This window comes from Notothenia coriiceps, unplaced genomic scaffold (assembly GCF_000735185.1).
Source record: "Notothenia coriiceps isolate Sejong01 unplaced genomic scaffold, NC01 NC01_scaffold00037244, whole genome shotgun sequence".
Lineage (NCBI taxonomy): Eukaryota > Metazoa > Chordata > Actinopteri > Perciformes > Nototheniidae > Notothenia > Notothenia coriiceps.
The window spans coordinates 1304564-1328925 of NW_011369945.1; the positions used below are offsets into that span (position 1 = coordinate 1304564).

General features: G+C 39.5%; 3 protein-coding genes across 5 annotated transcripts in view; 1 reads left to right on the forward strand and 2 right to left on the reverse strand.

Annotated features, from left to right (window-relative positions):
• Positions 1-6316, reverse strand: part of rras2 (RAS related 2) — a 33371-nt gene extending 27055 nt beyond the window's left edge. Inside the window, exon 1 of the mRNA XM_010793170.1 lies at positions 5915-6316. Within this exon, the coding sequence (XP_010791472.1) occupies positions 5915-6016 (102 nt within the window). The 5' untranslated portion in view covers positions 6017-6316. The remainder of the gene's footprint in view (positions 1-5914) is intronic.
• A 2280-nt stretch (positions 6317-8596) lies between these two features.
• On the reverse strand, positions 8597-17661 carry copb1 (COPI coat complex subunit beta 1). Its single transcript, XM_010794130.1, has 19 exons — positions 17512-17661; positions 16052-16205; positions 15411-15640; positions 15052-15221; positions 14830-14944; positions 14630-14722; positions 14382-14519; positions 14140-14259; positions 13746-13853; positions 13484-13630; positions 12631-12776; positions 11977-12073; positions 11243-11403; positions 11033-11153; positions 10708-10935; positions 10036-10215; positions 9411-9555; positions 9076-9279; positions 8597-8601 (listed from the first exon to the last, which is right to left on the reverse strand). Exons 2-19 carry the CDS (start codon positions 16140-16142, stop codon positions 8597-8599), a joined length of 2499 nt encoding a protein of 832 aa, XP_010792432.1. The 5' UTR covers positions 16143-16205; positions 17512-17661.
• A 3590-nt stretch (positions 17662-21251) lies between these two features.
• pde3b (phosphodiesterase 3B) overlaps positions 21252-24362 on the forward strand; it is a 50616-nt gene continuing 47505 nt past the window's right edge. For 2 of the 3 annotated variants that reach the window (XM_010793172.1, XM_010793173.1), the window contains exon 1: positions 21256-22297. In XM_010793172.1, coding sequence (XP_010791474.1) covers positions 21410-22297 — 888 coding nt within the window. In that variant the 5' untranslated portion in view covers positions 21256-21409. Of the gene's footprint in view, positions 22298-24362 lie in introns of all 3 variants that reach the window. The other variant, XM_010793174.1, reaches the window with a different exon arrangement.

Sequence of the window (24362 nt, forward strand, 5' to 3'; positions counted from 1 at the left end):
CCTCTGGTAAGCAAGAATTTGCCGGTATAATTCATGGCAATGTGAATAATCACATTTAGATATTTTACGCAGGAGTTTAAGTTTTGGGGGTCCTAAAACATTAGGATACACTGTCTATTGTTAATCATGCCAAATACTAAGAAAATGTGGCAGTTGTCTGCTTTCGCGTAGGTGTTGCATAGCCAATAATACAATAGAAAAATTGAAAAAACCCAATAAAGTTGCTCTTAACATCCTGCAGGCAATGACCTATAAGAAGTGTCAGTTATGGAAGTGTTGTGTACATGTCTTAAGTTAGTGTGCTAATAAAAAGCCATAAAAAAGGGGCAGTTTTTTATATACATTCCTACAAATTAAGTTACAAGTTTAATTGCACCCTGTCATACTTTGGTTTCCCTCTGTCTTATATAAGTTCAGGAAATCATGTTTTCTGTTGCTATAATATGCCAACTGTCACACATTTCAGGATCCTGACGAAACAGGTGACTAACAAAGGGGAACAACCCTTGTGAAGAACAACCTCAAGCTAAGTGCTACGCAGTCACCAGCCACAAGGCCAGCTGACTTCATAACTGATTGGTCACACAAACCATATTTAGAAACATACTCATGATCTATGGCTATAACCAGCCAGAGTTTGATGTTCACTGAGGTCCGACAAGTGAAGACATATAATTAAGTATGTATAAACACTTGCATGGTAACATCTGAAAAGAGTAATATGAGCATAAGAGAGATAGAGCAGAACATACAAAATGGACAGCTAGGTTCACTTTTTGAGAGTCTTTAAAAGTTTTCTAATTACGGTAAAGTTAAAATACTTACAGACAATACAAGGATGCAGGATTAAACAAGCATTTCCATTTAAAGGGGTCATTGCTTTTATCAGACCCTGCACATCAGAAAGTGTTACATTTATCTAGAACAGCAATAGGGTTCATATTTAGTTGTTTTATAATGAATAAGACATTTCTTCAATCTTTCTGTTAGCAATCTCAGTATCATCAATTCTGCTCTTCAAACTATACACAGTTTAAGTTGTTGAAATAACTTTTCATAAGCAGACCAAAGAAGGAAATCCTATAACATCACTGACCCAAGGCAGGTGGAACTTGGCTTCAATCTCTACACAAGAGTCAAATGAGGGTAAAGGGTGGTGGTGGGAAAAGGGAAATAAGGCACAGTCACACAGACTTTGTGCTACTGTGCTCGGTCCAGGCCATTGTTTAAAATTCATTGTTGAGCTTTTACTGGAGCACACTAACATGAAACAGATATTAATGTGAGTGCAGCACCAGCCTAGAAGAAAATTGATCCTTAAAGAAATCTACCTTTTTTATAACTACGTTATTAGAGTATCTTTTTTTGTAGTTATACACTCTGCGTTTGGCGAAGCAGGCAGAAAACAAGTCATTGTCGTTTATGTTTGTGCATGCTTACACTGATAGATGTTCAACAAGCTAAGTAACTATGAAACCATTCACAAAAACAGTTTGTCTACCGGAATTGTTTGCTTTATAAATTCCATGCAAAAGTCACTGCACGCACAAGACCTGCATTCTTTCCTAGGTGACATAGTGGTGAAAGGCTGTCCTCTAGCCTCTTAAATTATTGTTATTTTTGTTGTCATAGATACATGTACTTATTTTTACCTCCTGGTTAGAATTTGTGTTGTCAAAACCAATGAAGGGCTTATTTGCTTTTGTTGCAGTCCAGCTCTGTGAGAAATCAACAGGTGACTTTCCTACAGAGCTAAACAAACACTGTCCTCTCATCACCTGAGCTAACAGCCACGCACACAGGTACATACACACACACACACGCATCTGCAAACCCTACGGTAAAAGAGAGCTTAATGTCATATGGTCCAGTCTTCCTTTACAAAGGAAAAAGGTATAAACTCCCTTAAAGGACATGTAGAAACGCCGGTCAGAATATAAATGGAAATGTTTGCACTCAGCGGTATGGCATGTGACATATTCCTGAGCCAGACAGAAAGCTACAAAACTGCCTGTATCCAAAAATGGGCTGAGAGTATGCCGTGTGTGGTGTTACATACAACTAAACTTCTAAACTAAATCACAAACGCACACACTACAGCGTCGCTGCAAACATTTTGTTTAACCACCTGTGGCTATTTCTGAGAAATGCACATGAAACGGCGGTCACCACATTCAACTCCTGCGTTACTATCATTGCTACACCTTGCCTCCACATGCCCAACGAGAGCTGCCATTATAATCCGTGTTTGCTATTGAATTATTACTCAAGGGCAACATTCTTCCTAAAATACCTCATATCTAAACAAAATATGTGAGATATTTCGAAAAAGGAGTTGGAGTATAGAAAGAGAGGAGTCACTTCAGCTGTAAATCCAGATGAGGTCTAAAACAAATCCTCAACTGTCTGGACTTAATCAGTCAGGATGTTTTGCTCTCATGGATGAATCTCCACTGCCGGGGGCCGCCACAACACTAACATTAGCAAGCATGTGAGCAGGCAACACCATAAGTCAGAGACTCAGAGACCAGTGATCAGACCACACAACGGCTCATTATGGTCTCATTTTAGGAGCTCCTTTGGTTACTCTTTGTAAATTAAGTCAGTTTTTGATGTGTGATTATTACTTGGGTAAAAACAAACCTACACACAACACCACCCCACATGCTGTGTTCACATGGCCAATGTGAGTCATGTTTGCCCTTCTTGGGATGCTTCCTTCTTTATGGACGTCACATTAAAACAACACACTGTGCTCCACAACTTTTGTCAGATGACTCAATGTTATGTCATGCCAATGCTATCTCAGATTGAGTCAACCACTCGGCGTTAGGGAGGCCAGCAGCCCCCGGGGGCCTGCCCTTCTGTTATTGCTAGCGACATCATCTTTTATCCCCCAACTCCCAGACATCCCTGCTTCAGCACAGTAGTCGTTTTGTTTTTGTCTTAAGTAATGACTGAAATGTGCCAATAGAATCGAGTATCAAAAGACTGCCAATTATCTAATTGACATCAAACAATCAAAGTCTTGTTTTACTTTAATCACATATTTTCTGAGCTATATCAGAACTTTTTTAGTGTGCAAAGTGTGCTGCTTTTGTAAATTCAACTTAAGTGCATTTAAGAGTTTGGTATGTTTTGGTACATTTAAAAGCAAGGTTTTAGTGTGAGTGCCAAAGCTAAGGTATCATATTGGTTCCAGTAATGAAAATGTTCAAATTACACCAAATTGAAACATGCTTCTTAAAATAGTTAATGTTTAGTGCTTGGTTAGCCACCCCCAACACAGACACATTCCTGCAAATACAAACATATAACACATGATGCCACAAAAAGACACCGCTGCATATACAGACTGTCGGAGCACCTTTCCTTTATGAAATCATACTGTAGAACTGTTGGAAAACTACCTTAAGCTTACTCTTCGTAGTCTATTTAAAATAGTGACTTCTTACCTACTTGATGACTAGTTATCAAATACTAAATGTTTCATGTTCTTTATCTAGGTAGGAATTCAATGTAAACCATATCCATAAGAAATGGAAGAAAATATAAGAGTAAGGAGCATTGCAAACCAGGAAGCCAAAAAAGAGTTTCAACGAAGGTTTTTCTGTTTATGAAGAGACTTTAATCACTTAAACGCTGTTTTACTTAGCACTGACAGGAGGCCTGGTATACATATAAAATGTGTTATATTTCATAACACGTGCATTAAAAGTGAACTGATACTGCAATAAATCTGGGAGAAAATTACATCAAGCACTTTTTGGAAAAACGTATAACACTAAATCAAAAAACCCTGTCAAGATACACATACATACACAAACACACATAGCTCTATGATTCAGGAAGCCGGTCATGTTTTTCCATACAAAACTAAAAGGTCCTAAGAGCAGCAGCAGCAGAGTGACTTCCTTTTGCCAAAGGGCCAAATTCCACATGGTCCGTGATCATTAACCCACCCAGGCTGACCCAGACCCCCCACCTCCTAAACACTCAACATAGTTCTGGGGAAAGCCTCAACTTCACAATCAGCTGTTAGGTCTTTTCTCTTGGCAGGCACCTTCTATAAACTTCTGAAGAGGATGTAGGTTCTCCTGCTGCTGTCAACATCTCAATCTTTCTCACTTTCACGGCACCAGATATGCCAGCCGATGGCGAGAAAGGCATGAGTAAATTAACTGTGGGTCACGCTGAATACAAAATGCATATAAAGTAGCTGTTCAAGCTAAATCCGACTTTACAACTGAAATAAATAAATTATACCCTGGTACTCCTTAGGCCAGGCTGGCTGTTCATTAAACAGCAGATTCCAAGTGGAGGCTGCTGTTTTATTAATAAATCTTTTAGCATCCCTCTTAATGCAATGGTAAAACAAACGTTGCTAATTATATTGAGAAGACATGAATTATGATGTTCAAACTGAGAAAAATCTTCCCAATCATAATATCAATGTTAACACTGTTTTTATATTCAGTAAAATGTCTTTGGTGCGTTTTAATTCAGCTTCAAATGCTGCCCTACTTCAGGTCAGTGAGGTCAGCAGGCTAAGGCAAATATCTGTGCCACAGCAATCTGATCCCTTTTTACTTGGTATGCAGTTAATGAGCTTTTTGAACCCTCATTAGACACAACTTCCCCCAACACACACACACAAGCTTTTTACCCCCACTCTCTCAAAACGTGTGCCAGCCCACTATTGTCTGGCAGTGGGGAGACATGCAGCTGCCTGCAGTCTGGTCAGTACCACACGAGGGGGAAACACACAAGGCAAAGGTTAAAGTTTGTCATTTATTTCATACTGTGTGTGTGTGTGTGTGTGTGTGTGTGTGTGTGTGTGTGTGTGTGTGTGTGTGGGTGTGTGTGTGTCTCTGTGTGTGTGTGTGTGTGTGTGTGTGTGTGTGTGTCACTGTGTGGGTGTGTGTGTCACTGTGTGGGTGTGTGTGTGTGTGTCACTGTGTGGGGGCTTTTCGGAAAGGAGCCCTTGCTTAAATTACTATTATGAAAGCTTGGAAGGTCAAAGCGAGGCAGGCTCTGCAGTGTGCTGGAATGCAACCAGGCATAGATGGAGGTAACTCTTTACGTGCCTTTTATATGTGACACAGATGGATTTTCAAGTAAGCTTCCATTAAACTCATGAAAGCACAGTCTTTCAGGGGGAAATGCTTAATTATGTTTAAAATAATATTAACATTAATGTAGTTGTTTGCCAGCAGGTCTCTTTATCGAAAGTCTACATCTGAACATAAAAGTTAATCATCTTACAATGGGTGTTATGTGCTGCTGCTGTTCTGCTTATTATATATTAATTAAACCATTACGGGTTCTGTCATTGTTTGCTTATTTCTCATGAGATTTGGAACAGTTTGGTGTCTCTCAAATAATGTTAAAAGTACATTTATCTCTCGGAGGACACCAGTAGGCCTACTACAATGATGGAGTTTTCTGTAACTCTACAATGCACTTTTTATAGCATTAACACTCATCTGGGCTGAGGGTTCCTTTTAGTTTCTGGCTAGAACAGACTATATTTTAGCATGGACTCTTTATTAACGTTACTCTGCAGCAAGTTAATAAAATAGGACAACTGAGGAGCTCCGCAGACCCACTTTCCTTTCTCTTTTGACTAGCGGCAATGAACGGCAAAGTGGAAGTGGATCTCTCGGAAATCGACGTGTTAAAGTGACAGCCGTCCTTCCTCGTTTAATTCACAAAATAAGGCTTAATATCTCACCCTAACTTGTAACAACCCCTCTGTAAATAGTTGAAGGCCTCAAATAAAGTGGAGAAGAAAACACCCAGGTATCCGCTTACGGGGTTCCCGTGTCTGGCCTCCACTCTGATTTCGCCGTGTTTTCGGATAAGCATTTTGAAGCACGGGCTACAATTCAAGTGAAGTGTGCATGCTACTGACCTGAATAAACTGGATAGTCAGGGCTGATTTCCCGACACCACCTCCTCCGACCACCACCAGCCGATACTTCTCCTGCACCGAGCCGTCCTTCCAGCCTGCCATCGAGGACACTTCGCTGCTCGCCGCCGCCGCCGCCGCCGGAACACCAGTGAGCAGCAAACACCCACTTTTTCCTGTAAAGTGAAGAGGCCCTGCAGTGTGAGACACCGGAGAAAAGAGTCCAGAAACGTGCGGGAAATGACTCGTCGGTGTAGTCCGTTTAATGCACGGATAGATAGATAAGGAAGGGTCTACGGAGCTACGGGCGCCTGTCCATACGCCTGACCGTGATTCAGCCTCGACAACACTGCGTTGTTCGAGCAGAGGATCCGGGAGTAGAGTGAACAGCCAGACCAGTACTAATGTCTGGCGCTAGGGGCCCTTCTACAGGCTGTGTGTGACTGAACACCACGCCTACAGTACACACACACACACGCACACACGCACACACACACACACACACACACACACACACACACACACACACACACACACACACACACACACATATCCCTGTCCTGAGACTATCATACTCCCCTGCAGTCACATTCCTGTCCTCACACACAGCCTGAGCACACACATAAAAGCTGTGCCTGCCTTCTCTAACAGCAACAAATTACACAGGGATGATAAAGATGCCCTGCAGCTATAGCTATAGTCATAGTGTAAACCTCCAGTAGGCCTAATAAAAACTGTATTTATTTTTGTTTTCTTCACAAGTCTCCAATTAGATGTTTTGTATGCCATATGAATTAAAAAAATAAAGAAGAAACTACTCACCGAAATACAGTATACTGCTACTGCCTCACAAGCAAATTACAAAGTCAGGAGACTGACAAGCTCTGCAGTATCATGTTTCTGATTCTTCCGTAATCTAGACTGCTTAATTGTTATAAACCCTTATTTATTGTCTGCATTGCTCGATTGGAAGAACAACATTTTTACATCTCATATTAGATTTCAACACCAGGTTAAGGGTAATTGGTTACAGTAAATATAAAAATGTTACATCGGCCTTCTTCAGTCATTGGAAATCAGAGTCAGAATCGGTTTTATTAACTTATAGGTTTACAGATAGAAGGAATTTTTACGTTTTAGCAATGCACAAGAAGAGTAATTTTCCATGAAAATGTAGTATTTATCTAATTAGATTATCAGCAGTGCATTTTACCAATAAAAAGGTTGATATAAATATCAAATCGTAATGTAAATTCTAAAAATAAATAATATAAACACAAATAAAACTCACTTTTGTTCCTCTCAGATACACCTTTATTAGTGTATTCATGTAACAGTGACAGTTAATGTTCAAAGGCTTAAGGTTGTCTTATTCTAGTCAAATGGTGGTCACATGGTGTTTTCATGATAGGTGCAAATAAAAGGGATGGACTCTGATTTTTTACGTCACTTAAATGGCACTCAGTCTGAAAAATAGAATTAAGCCAGTCCATCTGAAAGGACAGACTTAACTTCAGTGTGTACAAGCATGACTTTTTTGTATTATGTCAACATTTCAAGTAAATGCCATGTTATGACAAATCTGACTACAGGATTATGATGTGCAGGGTGCCAAAGCACTGTTTGATTCGACACATGTGGCGCCACCTAGTGTCAGAAGAAGGAGGCTGGATGCGAAACAGTGCACTAATGTGTCATTCAAAGTCTTGATTGAGAGTATGAAAGTTTGTTTCAGGCATTCATTTAAATAGTCGTTTCATTATGGAGAGTAGTTAGAGTGCTAAACCTTTGAACTCACCCATAAGGCCTTAAGCTCAGGACAAGCTTGTTAGCAGCTGAGAAAGAGAAATGAAGCAGCATTTTTTGTATAAAATGCATGACAGGCGTAATAAAAAAACTGCCCAGTAAACTGAAAGTGTCCAAAGATATATATATATTTTTACAGTTACCTTGAACAATGAAAAGTATTTTTGACACTGGGCTTGGTGCTATATAGTAAAACCACTTACAAACACTGTTTCACAGACACAGCCCCCTATAAAAGAGTCCCTATAAAAATGATAAATCAAAGAATGTTCGAGTACTTTGTGTACAAGACAAATCACCAAAATAGAAAAACTTAGCAAAAACACAGGGTGTAAAAGCTTAACGGTTTTATGGAGTTTAGATTTAATTGTAATAATGATGGATAATATCTACCATAAATCCAAAGAGGCCGTACAATGCTGACAGTAGGTTGTCAGTGGCCGTTTCTCAAATTCAAGTACCGTATACTACGTCATTGAGTGGCGCCGAATGCTGGGCATTTAAACAGTCCTTCGGAGCCACTCAATGACGTAGTATACTTGAAATAGTGGCTCTGCAGCAGCTTTACTCAACATTGAGAAACGGCCAGGCCGTTTCTCAATGTTGAGTAAAGCTGCTGCAGAGCCACTATTTCAAGTATACTACGTCATTGAGTGGCTCCGAAGGACTGTTTAAATGCCCAGCATTNTTATTGTTTTTACTTCGGCTGTGACTTTGTGTGTGCTCAGGGTGAGTTTGGCTGTGTTTCGCTGTGTATCGCTAAACAAGGAAACCACACCTCCACGGAGCTCAGCGCGATTCACAACGTCCCGACCAATCAGAGCACACTGTGCTCACAGGGAGGGTGGGGGCTGGAGCTANAGCGAAACACAGCCAAACTCACCCTGAGCACACACAAAGTCACAGCCGAAGTAAAAACAATAAGTGTGGCTTGATATTGAGTAAGAAAAAGGTTGATAAACGCTGTGAGAATGGGTCTGCAGAGAGAATTTCTCCGCGATCCCAACTGCCTGTTATCAGCCTGCAGCCAGGGAGGAGAGATCCGCAGAGCTGCATGCACTGAGTGTGTGTGTGTGTGTGAGGAAGTCCGTGGATTGGTCAATTTGGACCAATCAGCAGGGGGCTTAACGTAACGGCTCCGCGGACGTCACGTAACGGCTCCACGGATTGGTCCATTTGGTTCCGGGTACCGCATGACGTTAAGCAGTACCCGGAAGAAACATTGGACAATGATGTATCAGTGACGAATCTCCAACGAGGCGTTTTGGGGAGGTATTTTCTGTGTTAGAATTTTACTCCCTACAGGGTGTACTTTTTTGAGGGTTTTGACTCTGCAGACCGTTTACATGCATAAAAACCTTCATAACACACAAGGGGACGGGTAATAACTGGAAAAGCATGACATGGGCCCTTTAAGACGATAAACCAAAAGATTATCTTACCAATGTTTCCGAATATGATGCCATTCTCAGTCGAGGCCACTTTAACATTAGCCTTGATGTTAGCAAAATCGTGAGGAGCCAGAGTTAAAGGTGAAGGCTTCTCAACCAACTTGAGATCACCTGTGGGATGGACACAATTAGTGGAATGCAAACATAACGACTAGTAACAAAAAAATACGAGGGGCTTGATCATCATTAAAGGGGAGAACATGTTCGTATGTCCAGTGAGGTGAAAAAAAAAACAGACTAACCTAAAGTGGCCAGCTCAAGAGTGCAATTCTGGAGAGTGTCATTGGTTTGGTTGACCACCAGCACGTCCAACACAATGTCATACTGGTTGACATGAACATAGGCTTCAGCATACACTGGGTCTGAGAACCCTGTCAGCTGGGTCACCTAGAGTGGACAAAAATACATTAATACTTTTAATCATCAATTATAATGCAAGTACAAATGTTTCCTCACAGTAAGCAATTAAAAAGTACATTTGTATACCATTTACTTTTACAAGGTTTTAACAGCAGTGCATTTGCACAGCAAGACCTCAAGCAGCAGGATTAAAAAAGAAAAATGATACTCGTAGCTGTGTGTGTGTCCCTGCATACAAAACTGTTATACCCGCAGTCAAATTAAATAAAAAATAAATAATGCAACAACTTAAATGGTAGAATATGAAATCCAAACGAAACAACTGTTTTTGTTGCCACTGTGCAATCAAAAACAGTAACTCCACAAAAGGCACACTAAGGTGTTCAAATATTTATGCATTATAAATGGAAGAACAAATGAATAAAATCTCAAAACAAATTAATATAATTCCCAAGTTGATCTTTCTCAATGTAATTTCCAGTTGCAGTGCAGAGCCTGTGGGGGTACCTTGTTGAGTTTTGAAGCCAGGGGATCATTAGCCTCTTTCCTCTGAGTGTTGCCCATAGCAGCCAGCAGACTGAGCTGGAACTGGTCCTCTTTAGAAGTCATCTCGTTTTTGGCGGTCAGCTGCATGAAGGAGATCGGGTCGTCTGCCTGCACTGTTACGCTTCGTTTCTCAGACTCTTTCTGTGGTCAGAATAAGAAACACATTGGGTTATTTTGAAGGGGATAATCGAGCATATAGTTGTCCCACCAAGAAAGATTCAAGACACTTAAATAGTCAGGCCAAGATGTGAAAACAAATTAGTTAGAGACATATGTATTTCAATTAGAATCAAGTTACATTTATCAGCAAAGATATGGAGCAATTATGTTTTTGTCAAGAGACGCTGAAACCCTCATAAATTAATGCCATAAATAATAATAATAATAATACATGTTATTTATAAAGCACTTTTCCTGTTGCTCAAAGCTCTTAAAAAAGGCAATACATTCTTAAAAACAAAACGTATTTGTCTTATAAACACTATATGTATATTTACAAGCATAAAACTGAATTTGTAACATTCATAAATAAGTGCTGGGTCAAAAAATATGCAATTTACAAATAAAATGTGACTTCCTCTTCTTGTGGCGATGCCTCAGCTGGTTAAATAACAGGAGGTTAAATAGCGTTACCTTCTGCGAAAGCTTCTCCTCCTCCAGTCTGACGGTCAGCATATGTGACAGGGATCTGCGGCACTCCTTGTTGAAAATGTCATTCATAAGAGGCGAGCACTCCGACAGGACCTTGAGGCACAGCGAGATGCGGTCCACATCGTCGTCTGTGATGGGCTTCTTGGGCAGAGAGGACTTGCCCAGGTGCAGCACAGTGACCATGATCAGCATGGACTCTGCCACAAAGGACTGAAGGGACAGCAAGACAACAGGGGTTAGAGAAACAGTCAGCTGGTTCATTGTTTTTGACAGAAGTGGTCAGTAGAGTGGAAAGAGGGCGACATACATTTTGTTTCTTTTTGTCTTGAACAATTCCAACATAACGCAGGGCAACTTTGGTCAGGGTGGTGGCCAGGGAAGCTGCCACATAGAAGTCTCCGTCCATCAGGAAGCCTCTGAGTGGAGGTCTGGAACAACAGAAGCAGTGTTTATTGAGTGAGTTCACTGTGCAGACAATCAATGGAGTATTAGAGGAGAATAATGAGCCTTTCTTTACCTATCCTCTTCTTTTTTAGAAGGCCTGTTGGAGCTGAGGGCGCTCTGCGTCACATAGGTTCCCATCTCTGTCACCAGCTTCTGGGCTGGAGCCGCGCTCACTTCATCATCTGCTTTCACCTCCCCCGAGTCTCTCTTGATCTCATTTTCTACGATGGGGATCTGTCCAGGCAAGAGATGGATGTTAGGTCCATTGGGCTTGTCAAGTGAGATTTTTTCCATTTAATACTAATAACAGGGTATATGCAGGAATCCTGAAGTCAGATGTAATACCTTTTAGGACCTTTTTTAAGACCCTTTCCATACATTTCAAGACCTCATGGCCACTTGGAGTTCTAACCGGTTACATTGGCGACACACTTTACCTCACATTGACTATATACAGTATTGATTGTCCTTCCTCCTTATCTTCCAACCATTTGGACGCAAACTTGCATTTCCCCATAACGAGTTGTTTAACAACCGGTGTAAACGGAGCTTTGCGCGCCATCAAGCAGTGAGCGTGCGATGTCCTGTTCAGATGACGTCAAATCCAACGGGATGCCATAAATAAACTACACAGAATCACACTACACACCTACGCAATGATTACATTCAGGCAGACTGTAGAATACAACCTCTTTGGACAATTTATATACTTATTGAAAACAAGCTACAAAATGTAATACCTTGGAAAATGCCGTTTAATACTTTTTAAGACCCCGCGGACACCCTGAATAATAATAATGGACGTACCTCTCCCAAAGACCTGCGTACTTCTGTCATCACACTCTGGATGTCATCCTTGGTGCTGCAGTATTCTCCCAGGATCCACAACGCTCCCCTGTAGATCCTGAATTAACACAACGGTGACAATGTTGAAGAGCATTGACAGAACTACGTACTCCTGTATTGATACACTACCTAGCCAAATGGCATTCGACAAATGTGACTTGAGGTAAAACATAAAGTGACTATCAGACCAGAATGACCAAAATCAGGCAAAATTCATTCTTTGTTTAAGGTTGGTTTGTATATGTTTGATTATTTGTGCTCTTGTACCCTTTTTTAAATCACATCATTTCAGAGGAGACATAATTGAAGAACAACTCAAGTGTGTGATTTGGCCTCACATGAGTCTCTTTATTAACACATAGTATAATAAAAAGCATGTGCCCGATGACAGAACAAAATGACAGTTCAGCTCGTACTTTTAGTATTAGTACGAGTAATGACTTCAGATTAGCACAAACTGAATAGAAAAGGATGTACTTATTTGTTGATTGACTTGCCTATGTATCCATATAAAATAGTCTAGCCTAAACTGTACCTGCTTTTGTTTATATCTATTAGGATGGCATTACCAAGACATTGTATAATATTCCCCTTAATGTGCTTAGAAAGCCTTACTTGACAGTTTTGATGGCGTGAAAGACTTCCAGCATCTTCTCGATGATGAGGGGTCTCAGGCTGTCAAACCTCTGAATGGCCTCCCTCACAAACTCCAGCACGTCAGCAGCAGCTGCCTCATTAGTGTCACTGAGGAACTCCATCAGCTGTAAATCATAACAACACGAAGAAAAGCCTTACTATATACTCATACTTTATTATATAAGCCGCGTTCACACCGCACTACTTTTCCCACTTTAGTTCCGATATAGTTCCGAAATGTCGCGTTCACACCAAAAAGAGCCGGAACTAAAATTAGTTCATCAGGACCTTTTTTACCCCCTTTTCCGTCCCTGCTAGAGAGCAGGGACTTTCGTGGGAGAAAAAGGTTCCTATGTCTGATTGGCTGGGCGGAAAAGTTTTGTGACGCCGCCATTTTATTATCCTTGCATTAGTATTAGAGACTAACTTATGGCAACACAAAAGAAAATATGGGAGCGGTGGAGATTAGGAGGTGTCGGCGTTCTGGCGATTTACTCGGGGACTTCCGGCCGGGGACTTCAGGTGGCAGTATACGCCGTGAAGTTGTTTGCGGCCTGCCAGTAAACCCAAAGCAGAAGAAGAAGAAGTGACGTCAGCGGCTTCATTTGCCTAATCCACCCCCAGGAACTTATTCCGGTGTGAACGCGATCTGTACTTAGTTCATGAGAACTAAAGAGTTCTCATGAACCTTTGTGGGAAAAGTACTGCGGTGTGAATACACCTATAGTGTCATACATACAAACCACCATTGAGACCATTTCAGAAAGCTATAAAATATAACAAATGTCACGAGCATCTTGTTACTGGTGTGTTTAAATGATAGGAAACTCACCACAGGTATGACATTGGCCGCCATGTCAGGGAAGCGCACACTGCAGGAATGGAGAGTGCGTACCAGAAGCTGCCGGTACTTATCAGTGTCTTCATGTTCCGTTACATTGTTTGTCTTGATCACTTCCTTCTTCAAAACTATCACCAACTGGAAAGAAAATAGATTTCACTTTATTGGCAGTATATAACCTGTTTTGTCTGTGTACACGCCTGGACAAAATAATAACAACAACAATAACTTTGATATACTGCGCGCCACTGACCTCTTCTACATTGCGAGATGAAACCAGGTCCAGTGCCAGCTGCAAGGTCTTCTTCCTGACTTCCAGGTCAGGAGTGCTGAGGACACGCAGGATGTCCATCACAAGATCCTGGATAGAAATACAAATATATTGGTGAAAAACAAAATTACTTCCTAACAGAGATGTAGCACTGTAGGCTCAGCAAACTGTTGCAGTGTCCTAATATAACTACGTTTGCTAGATTTGTATATCTTACTGACTTTTCTGCTGCTTTTGACTCTAAAATTGTATTCTGTACATTTTCATATATATTTGTTGTAATTATTGTTGCTTATATGATGTTATATCCTATCAATCCAAATCAGGTTATTGATGGTTAATTGTAGTTAAAAAAAACAGCAATAATTCAACGTACCTGGAGTACACGCTCGTGAGTGGGATGCTCCTTCAGCTCAATCAGACGATCGAGAACAATGAGCTTCACATTGTTGTCGCTCTCCTTGATGATCAGATCAATGTAGCACTGGGCTGCAGCCTGAAGTCCGACAAAGCAAAAGATGAATAAACGACTGTACAAGACATCACTGCTACTCGCTCCAATGCAGTACAATATCACTACCATATATACGGTATATTGACAAAACCCGGGTGATGTACCTTAACGGCTGTGGGAGCACTGGAGAGGGTAACAAGAGTGCCAGCAGCCTCATACTTCACAGCCGGGCTGGAGGACTGCAGCAGGTTGTAGATGCAGCGGATAAACCGTGCACGCTCAGAGGGGTTAGCATGGCACACCTAACAGACAGAAGAAACACAGCAAGAGTTCAGACACCAAAGCAGCTCTTGTGGCAGTATGCTGTTATGCTACAAAACTAAGATGAATTAGACTTAATGCTGGCACTCACTTTGTAAATCAGCTCCACAATGACCAGCTGGAGAATGTCGCCAAAAGTGTGAACCTGGTCGATACACGTGCTGAGGTAATCCAGAGCTCGATCCTGTAAGATGTGAATGACATTTGTAAGTTATACCTTTGGGATAGATACTGTAAGTCTAGCGGCACATAATTATAGAAAAATAAGGAAATGGGCAAAATTTGACGGACCTGATCTGCATGAATCAGCATCATGAACGCATTTCTCTTGCAGCTGGCATCTTTCTCATTGACAAGAAAATCATGAATCAACTCTGGAGCATCTGGGATGAGTTGTTCGAAGTTCCTAAAAGAAATAAAGATCATAAGCTGCTTGTTGTTCAACAGTGAATAAAGTACAACATATGTTTATATGGAAAGTCAACTGCACATAAAACCTTTAACAGTTTGTACCTGTAGATGGTGTAAATGGCCAGGACGGCGTTGCGGCGCACGTAACTGTGGCGGTGCTCCAGGCAGGCCCGGATCGCTGGCATGAGTGGCTCCAGCAACTCGGACTCCTTCAGCTTGCACAGGAAGCGCAGAGTGGAGCCACGGATGAACTCGTTTGGATGCTGCAAGTCCTGAAATTAAAAATGTGAGAAAAATGAAAATGGTGTGGATTCAATAGTCACAACACTGCCGAACTGTGCTGCTGTTTAGTTTGTTCCCATTCTGATTATAACAAGCATTCTTTTCCATGCTGTATATTGATGACAGGACACCTGATATAAGAAATATACAGATCTACAGCTTGAGTGGATGAATCTTACCTTTCTGTAGGCATCACAGACCAGGATCATCTCCTGCAGCAGCTTTCCGTCTGGGGTGGTTTTGGGAACAATCTCCCAGAAAATCAGCAGCAGCTTCTTGATGGTGTGGTCTTGAAGAGGCAGCACGAAGCGGATGATGGTCATCAGCAGTCCTGGCAACTTCTCACCATTCAGGATCATGATGATGACCTTCTTCAGCGCTTCGGTCTTTGCCTTGATCTCCCCCTTTTCTGTAGAAAAAAATGTGTCTTACTACTACTACTATCAGCTTGACCCTAAGCATGCATTATGATTTTTGGGATGTTCACTTGTTTGATGAGTGATTCATATTGTTTAGTTGTTTATGTATTAAAACCAACATTGGCTGCAAATTTTTTCTAGTGGAAAAACATTCTACTAAAGAAATAATTCCTAAGACATTAGCTGACACTGAGATGTGTGGGTTATCCTAAATTGGAAAGAACTTAATTTAATGGAAAATATGTTTTGCTTTTGATTCTTTTAAGCCTTTTAACACTTTAAACAGCATACATTGATTTTCATTCCACTCAAATGTATTGCAGTTGGAATTTAGAAAAATAATATAGTCCCTCTAAGGTTTAAATAAGGTAGCTCTGCAAATGAACTGTAAGAATAGTTACCTAGATCAGCCTTAAGTGTGACCTCAGAAGGAGGCTCTGATTCAGATGAAACATTGATCAGAGTGTAACACACGTTCTCTGCAGCCATCATTTTTGCTTCCGGTCTGTAACTGTCTTAGAAGAATCCCAACGAATGTCGATCACTGGACAATAACTGCAAGAAACAGTAAAAGAGTAGATTCAGTAAAAAGGTGGAGAATTTGTTTTTACACAGATGCATAAACATACAGTAAGTAAAGCAAATGTGTAAAAAAAATGTGAATGAACATTGGACACAAACAACATACATTTGCTGAATAGCATCATGTCCTTGAAACAGGAAAAAGCACTGTTGGGTCATATTTCATTAACATTTTCATCAGCAGGCAAAGAAGGCATGGCAAACTGTTATAAGTAATTATTATATCACTCACATTCTTACTTTTAATGGGGAAAAAAAACATTATTAAGTGTAAAAATAATGATTTTATTACTTATTTACGGAATTTATTGTTTATAGGACATTGTCTCATTGTTTATTTAACACTTTAGCCTCACAAACCAGAGGTCCTTCCAGAATATTTTCAAAGGAATGCATGATAAATCAATTAAGTAGTTGTGAATGTAATGTATTAGGTTAGTGTTTGCCCTGCCATAGACTTGTGATCAGTCCTGGGTGATTATCTGACTCAAAACATTCTGGGAGTCTTTAGACCTTGAAAGACTTGGGCAGGAACAGTAAATGGAGAAAAATAATTAAGGGTATCTTCAAAATGTTTTAGCATTATACAGGTGTTGCCTAAAAAGTGATTCTTTAGATCAATGAGGCATTTGTTTGTGGGGCTTCTATGTAAAACTCTTTCAGAAAAACATCCCCAACAGGTGATTCCACCAGCACCTAGTTGTAACAAAAGGAGGAGCTGAATTAATACTGAGTTGTCTTTGGATAGATGTAATTAACATTAGGTGGTTACTTAGTTACATAATGGTAGTGTTTGCTAGGTTCGGCTTTATTATGTAAAAACGCGATGGCTGTCATCACAAAAACAGAGACAAGAGCTGTCATTGTGACAGAAGAGGCCGTTTAAGTGACAATGTCACTCTCATAGACTGAATGGTTACGATAAGGTGGGTGATGAAGCTCAACTCCAGAAAGTGTGACACGCAGCGTTAAAATCCTGGTACAACACTGCAGCTACTGTTACAGTTGTAATGGCCCTACCTGCGATAGCAACAACAATTGTGTGGCAAAACCTGAATAAAAGGCAAACATGAATTACTAAGTGGACTATACAATTGGTTAGATTTAGTTAATATATGTGATTAGTCGCTAACTAGCGAATGTTAGCAAACGCCAGCTTAGCTTCTGCTCAGGCTAGCAATGAAATGGTGGACAGTAACGTTAGCTAGCTGCCTGAGCAGATACCGCGGGTCGGGAGAGAAAATATCACCTTGGTCAACAAGAGGATCACTTTACCTACCTTATTGCGAGACTTTTATCCTCCGAAGTGGCCTTCGATATCCAGGTTTGGATAATTACATCTGTGACATGTCCCAGGAGCTCCCTTTGGCGAGCTGTATGTGTAGTTCCCTACCACTTCCTACTGACGTGGAAGATTACTTTCTGAGCCACATCACTGCTACCGTGTGGCGGAAGGCTCAAACGCGAGAGCAATAATAAGGAGCGTTTTCCATTCAAAAACACTATTATAACTATTACATCAATTATTTATATCACGCTCTTTAAATTTGTATAATGTTGCAAGACACGAATTATTCTGTATTCCACCAGTGAATTTGACGGACCGTGGTCAAATGTATGAGACTATTTGTTCAGATTCCCTGTGGATATTGACTCCCTGAGTGAGTTCCCAAAATATGAACTGAAAGAAATAAGCCACTAAAAAGCTGCACTCAGCCTGTTGCCAATGCACTGACATTTTTAAATAAAGCTGATTTGCCTTATCACATTACGTAGGCCTACTTATAGGCCTAGAATACTTTATTTGTTGATAACAATATATATGAAGAAGAAGATGAACTTAAGAATGTATCATGTTTTCTGGTAATTCGGTGGATAAATCGTACATATTTAAATGGTAAGTGGATAAAAACAGGGTGAAATAAATAATAATAATAATATCATTATTATTATGCAATACACTAAACAACGTTTTTGACCTCACTGCCCTTTCATATTCAAATCTGTGAATAGTGATAATTGCAGCAAATGTTATTGTAAAAAATAAAATATACTTTAAAAATCTTTGTACAGCTAGTAAAAACATCATTGATTTTTTGTTTTTCACAGTGAATTTCAACTTCCACTTAAAGTTTATTGGTTCAGTAGAACTACTTCAGATATGATTCCTGCATCACAAATACATTACATTATTTTGGGGGAACTAAATATAGCTACTTTAGTGTTTTAACAAATAGTATATAACGGAATATAATATAATGCAGCACCCTCCAGTGGAAGCTAAGCCTTATTGATACATTCAGTGGATAAAACAATTGGGGAGTAGACTATCTTAGTATCTTCAGAGAATCTGTTAATGTATGTCAGTTGTGCAAACCACCAGCTACCTTAGACATTGTACACTATTGTATGGCTGCCAACACCACAACGTATTGCAATCATTCTTACACTGATTAACAACCACTACCATGGAAGTGTTTACATATATTAAAGTGGAAGTTTTCATGATAAGAAAGGTTTATGGTTCAAGTCAAGAGCAAAGTACTTGTTGACACTGCAGAACTTTTTTTCAGCTATATAACACATGCCCTTTATTTATGCTTGCTATAACAAATAGATTGTTTATTGTATTGTCATTTAATTAATTGTATTCTACTTTAAGGATCCTGTTCTCTGGGAATGGTTTCAAGTGTAGTTCCTCTTCAACCATCATTCAAAAATAGTGTAAAGGAGGAAATATATAATAACTGACTGCCACTGCCACTTCCAGGGACCCTTTGAATAATTTAACATTAATGAAGAATTTCATAGAAAACTAACACATAAATAAAAACAAACAATAAATAAATAAAATGGTGATAATGGTGAACAAAATCCAATCATTTAGGCCAACCTCATGTCTCCAAATAGTAACATCTCTGTCATACTGGTTACACATCTAAAGAAGAGGCGAAATATACACATTAGTTAAGTTAAAGGGCAACATTGTTTACCCAGCTGACAAAACTGAACCAACAGTAAACACTGAATAACATTATTACTATTATAACACGTAATGTTTACTTTTCAGAGACACATCATGTCACACCTGTTTACTTAGTCTGTGTGGCACACATCTAGTAACACAGGCTAAGACATTTTATTTAAGATGCTACATCCAAACTAGCTTTTCAAGGATCCAAGAAGGCCTTACATCTGTGTAAATCACAAAATGTGTGAGAAACCTAAAGTGACAGTCACAGCTTATTTTTTCTCTTTTCTTATATTTTATTGTTTGGTTCATTATAAGATAAGATAAGATATACTTTATTAATCAAACATTGGGATTTATTTTTGTTTTATTTTCTTATTACACATAATTAGAAATAAAAAAGAGTGGAAAGTAAAAAATTATACAATCCAGACATCTCCAAATAGAACAAAAAGATTGAAATATAAAAGTTGACCGTGAGAAAAAAATATGTTAACTATCTGACAAATAAAAAACTATGGGCTGAATTACAGCTAACACAATATAAAAGTGGGATATTATTTACATTTTGGTTGCAAGAAGACATTCAATTAAACATAATTGTAAAATTTACTTTGAGAAGTTATAAGTCAGTTAACAAAAGAGAAACTAGAGCAGTGAGTTATTGGCAAGCCAGGTGAGTTGTTGTAAAATATATGAAAAATGTTTGTTGCTGCATGCATTGTAAGGAAATGTGCATTTAACTGCCTAGCTTTTACTTTGACTTATTCTCACAGCAGGTACACAGGTGTAAACTAATAACATTAGAGAGGTTTATCTAAATGCTGTCAACTTGTTAACGTTGATACGACTATTTAGGTTGAGATATTAGCCGTATATTTGAATTTGTACTTTTATGAACGTGTTTGTTCAAGTTGGCAGCTCTCATGGATCAATAGTAGTCTTTAATTCAGGCACTCCTGGGTCTATCATGTTACAATGTTGATGTTAGGATGTCAACAAGCTAATTTACTTATGGGGAAGCTTGTACTAGTTGGCCATGTTTCGTCAGACATGCATCAACTCAACCTTTGTCTGTGCATTTTTATCGCAAAAATACGTTAACAATTTGTTTAGATATGTTGCCACAACTCGGCATTTAAAGTCGGTTACACTGTTTTGCTGATCTATTAAATCGATAATCTTCATACCAGACTGAAGGCAGGCTATGCAAACGATCCCAGAGCACCATGATGCAGCGACACGCAATGGTGACACTTCTGATCAAAACAAATAATATTAACACAAAAAATAGGACTTTACTTAAAACTAAATAGACTATTTCCAGGCTTATGCAAAACATATGCGAATCAATGTAGTCACATTCAAAAGTGTGACAAACTCCGGAACTGTTGACTAAAGTCAATTGTCTATTTAAAATAGTCATATTCAAAGTGTCTACTATTAACATAGACAAATAAATACCTGAAACAAATACACTTACAATTTAGAAGGTTGTAAATATTGAAATAGAATAGAAAATAACTGTCTACTTATTTGCCAAAAAAAATAGCAGAACATTTTCTTCGGCTTGCATGTGCAAGATCTGCTATTATAATGTGTAAATTAAAACACAAAGCACTACATCCAGAAAGCATTTAAAAAACACAGTAGAAGGCAAGCTACATTTCAATGAACACCAGGTAAACTGATCAATCCATGTTAAAAACCTATATACAATGCTGACTCCAAAAAGTGACTGTCCTTGGCTATTAAAATGTTGTATAGGGCAACAGGGCTACATTATTTTATATAAATGTGGATTTTCTTTATGCAAAGGTGACTGTACATTTTCCATGAGGGCAGTATGGAAAACAAGTGTCAGTTTTGGTGCCATTTTCTCTTTTCGACGAAAACGTTTTAAAAGTGTGTTCATTAACTGCGGATCAGTGATTTGATTACATTACGGTAGGTTATAATAATGATGCAGCTCAGGATTGGTTCAGAGCTCCACATTTACGAAACACTGAGGTGTGTGGCCTCTAGGCGGCGACATGGAGCCCCTTTTCTGTAAAAACAACATCTCACCTTCTTTCTTTAGTCCAAGTGCTGGAGCACGTTTGAGTGACCATGGAGTGCATTTGCTGTCATGTAGTTCAGCGTTAACACGGCGTGAATATTAGAAGAGGGGGACTTTAGCGTGGATACGAGGAGGCACAGTCGAGCCATGTCTGCACGGGAGGAAGGAGAGCTTTTGCACAGTAAAACAAGGCACCACGACGGAGCTGGAAGTGTAAACAGCTCAGAGGGCTTCAGGAACGGCTATGTGAAGAGCTGCGTCACCCCTCTCAAACAGGACCATCACAGGGGATTTTTGTTTAACGTGTGCAGGTTTTCCAACGAAGACATTCTTAATTCAAAATTGTTAAAGATATCTGCCCTTTACGTCGGCGCGTTTGTATTCTTCGCAGTTTCTTTCCTCATTTCTAGGAGCTTGCAAAGTGACTCGCTGTGGGATTTGCGGACTTTTTTGTCGGGCTTCTCCCAGTCCATCAGTCCTTTATTCAGCATAGGATGTGCTTTTTTCTTTCTCACCTTTTACCTGAGGAGGAAAAAGAAGGAGAGCAGTAAATGTTGGCTCCTGTCACTACCAGCATCGTGTTACCTCGGGGATTTTTTTGTTTTGCGGTTTTTGCAATGGGGAGAGGACCAACACCAGATGCAAATGGTGGGCAGGTTGTTATTCGTGTTGGGATGTGTGGGTCTGCTCACACTGATTCCAACTCTGAAACTCAAACACAGTGTTCTTATCCTGGTTTTTGCCAGCGTTGTGTGGCTGGTTTCTTTCACAAGTTTGAGCGGTCTGCCTGCACTGCTCCGACCTCTCTTCGCCTGCTTTGCGGGGGTTTCGGGCTCCCTGTTGGGGCTCTGTTTTGACCGCTACTACCCGTCGAGGGAAGCACCGGGTGGGATTTCCACCGCGGAGGAAAAGGTCCCAGTGATCAGACCTAGGAGAAGGTCCAGTTGTGTTTCACTTGGGGAAACGTCGACCAGCTATTATGGCAGTTGTAAAATGCCTCGCAGACCTTCGCTTCCCTGCATATCCAGAGAACAGGTAGGTGCTCCCTGCAGGACCGTGTCTGTTGTTATTGTTCTAAAGTAGGCCCGCTGATCATCCACTGCTACCCCGAGTGCACATGTGCAGCAGAGGAGGAAAACACCCAGTCTTATTATGTCATGATAAAGCTCTCAAAGCAAATCAAACTACTGACTGCTGAAGAAAAAGAACATTCCCTCTGAGAACTAAATCAGCTTAACACAGTTATTAGATGCAATAAGTACATTCCTGGTAGTTGAGCTTTTCTGGTAAAATATTTTAATAAGATTACATTTGGTCATTAGAAGTAGTATATTAGCTTTTGCATCATTTCTGTATTTCAACAAATTATGAAAAGGTGTGTTTTATAGCCTACACATACTTAAAATTAAGAATCAGCCTTCTATCAGAAATTCATATAATATAATAAAATATAATAACTTTATCTGCCATGAATTAGAATACATCAGATACAATTAAACGACATTCGTAATATGGGGTAAAACCTGTGGGATGAAGGTGCTCAGATGTGCAGTTTAATTGCCTTAAACACTTGAAATCAGCAATGTTTATCTACATTTTTGGGGGGGAATATATTAATTTGTGAAGTTAAGCCAATATACAAGATAATCAATGAAATGAGTGTCAGGCTGTCACAATAACAACACAACTAGGAGCAAAGCAAGTGTTGTGGCCTACAGTCCCACCTAACTAAAGCAGTCTACAAAACAAAATAATGGTGAGGCCTGGCAGGGATAATTCAGTGTCCACATTCAGCGGGTGTTTCTTCTTTTTGTTTGTTTGCTTGTATAAACAAGCCAGCACAAGCTGTACAAAACCAGTCTGTTTACATACAGTAACTTGCAAGGTTATCCTCCTTACTACTTTGCATTTGTTTTGTAAACCAACACCTATATCAAGTGATATCCATTCTAAATGAAAACTATCATGTTGCACATAATAAGTTGTGAAGGAAAGAGCTGATACAAGCTGCTGTCTTAATTTCTGTGTAGATACAGTAAAAGCAAACATTTCTGTCAATATTATTTTAAAGTATATTTTAAAGCAAACATATAGTTCTTCAGTTGACTGAGCCAACAACACCTGCATTGCTTTTGAGTCCTCCCAGCTTTGCTATAAGAGAACTAAAAGAGACGATAAGAGAACTAAATTGTATCTCACGTGCGCCTCAGTTTTGCTTTTTCCAGCAGTTGTTTTCCCACTTCATTTTTTAGGCTATTAGCCGATTAGCAGTCACAAAGGCCTTAAAAGAGCATGAAACAATAAATAAATAGATAAACACCATACACCATTTCACCTTTTGCTTTTTCCTGCAAAAATAAGATCCCAGCAAGCACTTCATTTTACCAAATAAACTATATGAACTAAGACAACATTGTATGGGGCTGGGCAAACATGCAATATAATAATTGATTTTAAATATAACATATATATATATAGAGAGAGATATTGTGATGCATAGTTCAAATTGATGACAACAAGCATATCCTTCAACAGAAATTCTGATATGAAATATTTTTGAAAGAATCTCAGCGCTAGTTGTATATCAGAAACAATCTTAATAATGGGATTCCAATTCAAACTTAAATTAAATTACATATTTTTTAGTACTAAGTGTTGAGATATTCAGAAATGCGGTCACCAAAGCTTACAACTGAATGAAAAGTACTACACCTTATTATTTTCCATTGGAGTGTAAAAAACAGGACTCTGTTTATTTAACTAAACAGACCATGTAAGCTAATTTGCCTTACCACATCTCCATCAAGCTGTTGACTTTATTTGACACTGTGTGAAATTGCACAAACGTAAACTGTTCAGTTGTATAGAAACTGTGGGAAAACAAAAACTTGGTAGTTAGTGAATGTGTTGAATTACCAGATGAATATCTGATAGGCGTCTTAATCAATATTGAGGAAAAATATAGACAAAATTGAAAAGATTATCCAGCCTCATGCTAAGACACCTTTATGTCAACGTGGTGAATGTTGGTGCGGATGTGTGTTTATATAATGGCTGTGATGCACCTTACTGTCAACCTGTCTAAGGTGTTCTTTCCTTT

What these genes read in the sequence shown, in the direction of transcription:
- copb1 (XM_010794130.1), bottom strand. Translation starts at nt 16,142, where the DNA reads ATGATGGCTGCAGAGAACGTGTGTTACACTCTGATCAATGTTTCATCT. An exon ending in CTCACGAGCGTGTACTCCAG is followed by an intron (nt 13,854 to 14,139) that starts GTACGTTGAATT and finishes ATTTCTATCCAG; the next exon opens with GATCTTGTGATGGACATCCT. An exon ending in TCTAAAAAAGAAGAGGATAG is followed by an intron (nt 11,154 to 11,242) that starts GTAAAGAAAGGC and finishes CTGTTGTTCCAG; the next exon opens with ACCTCCACTCAGAGGCTTCC.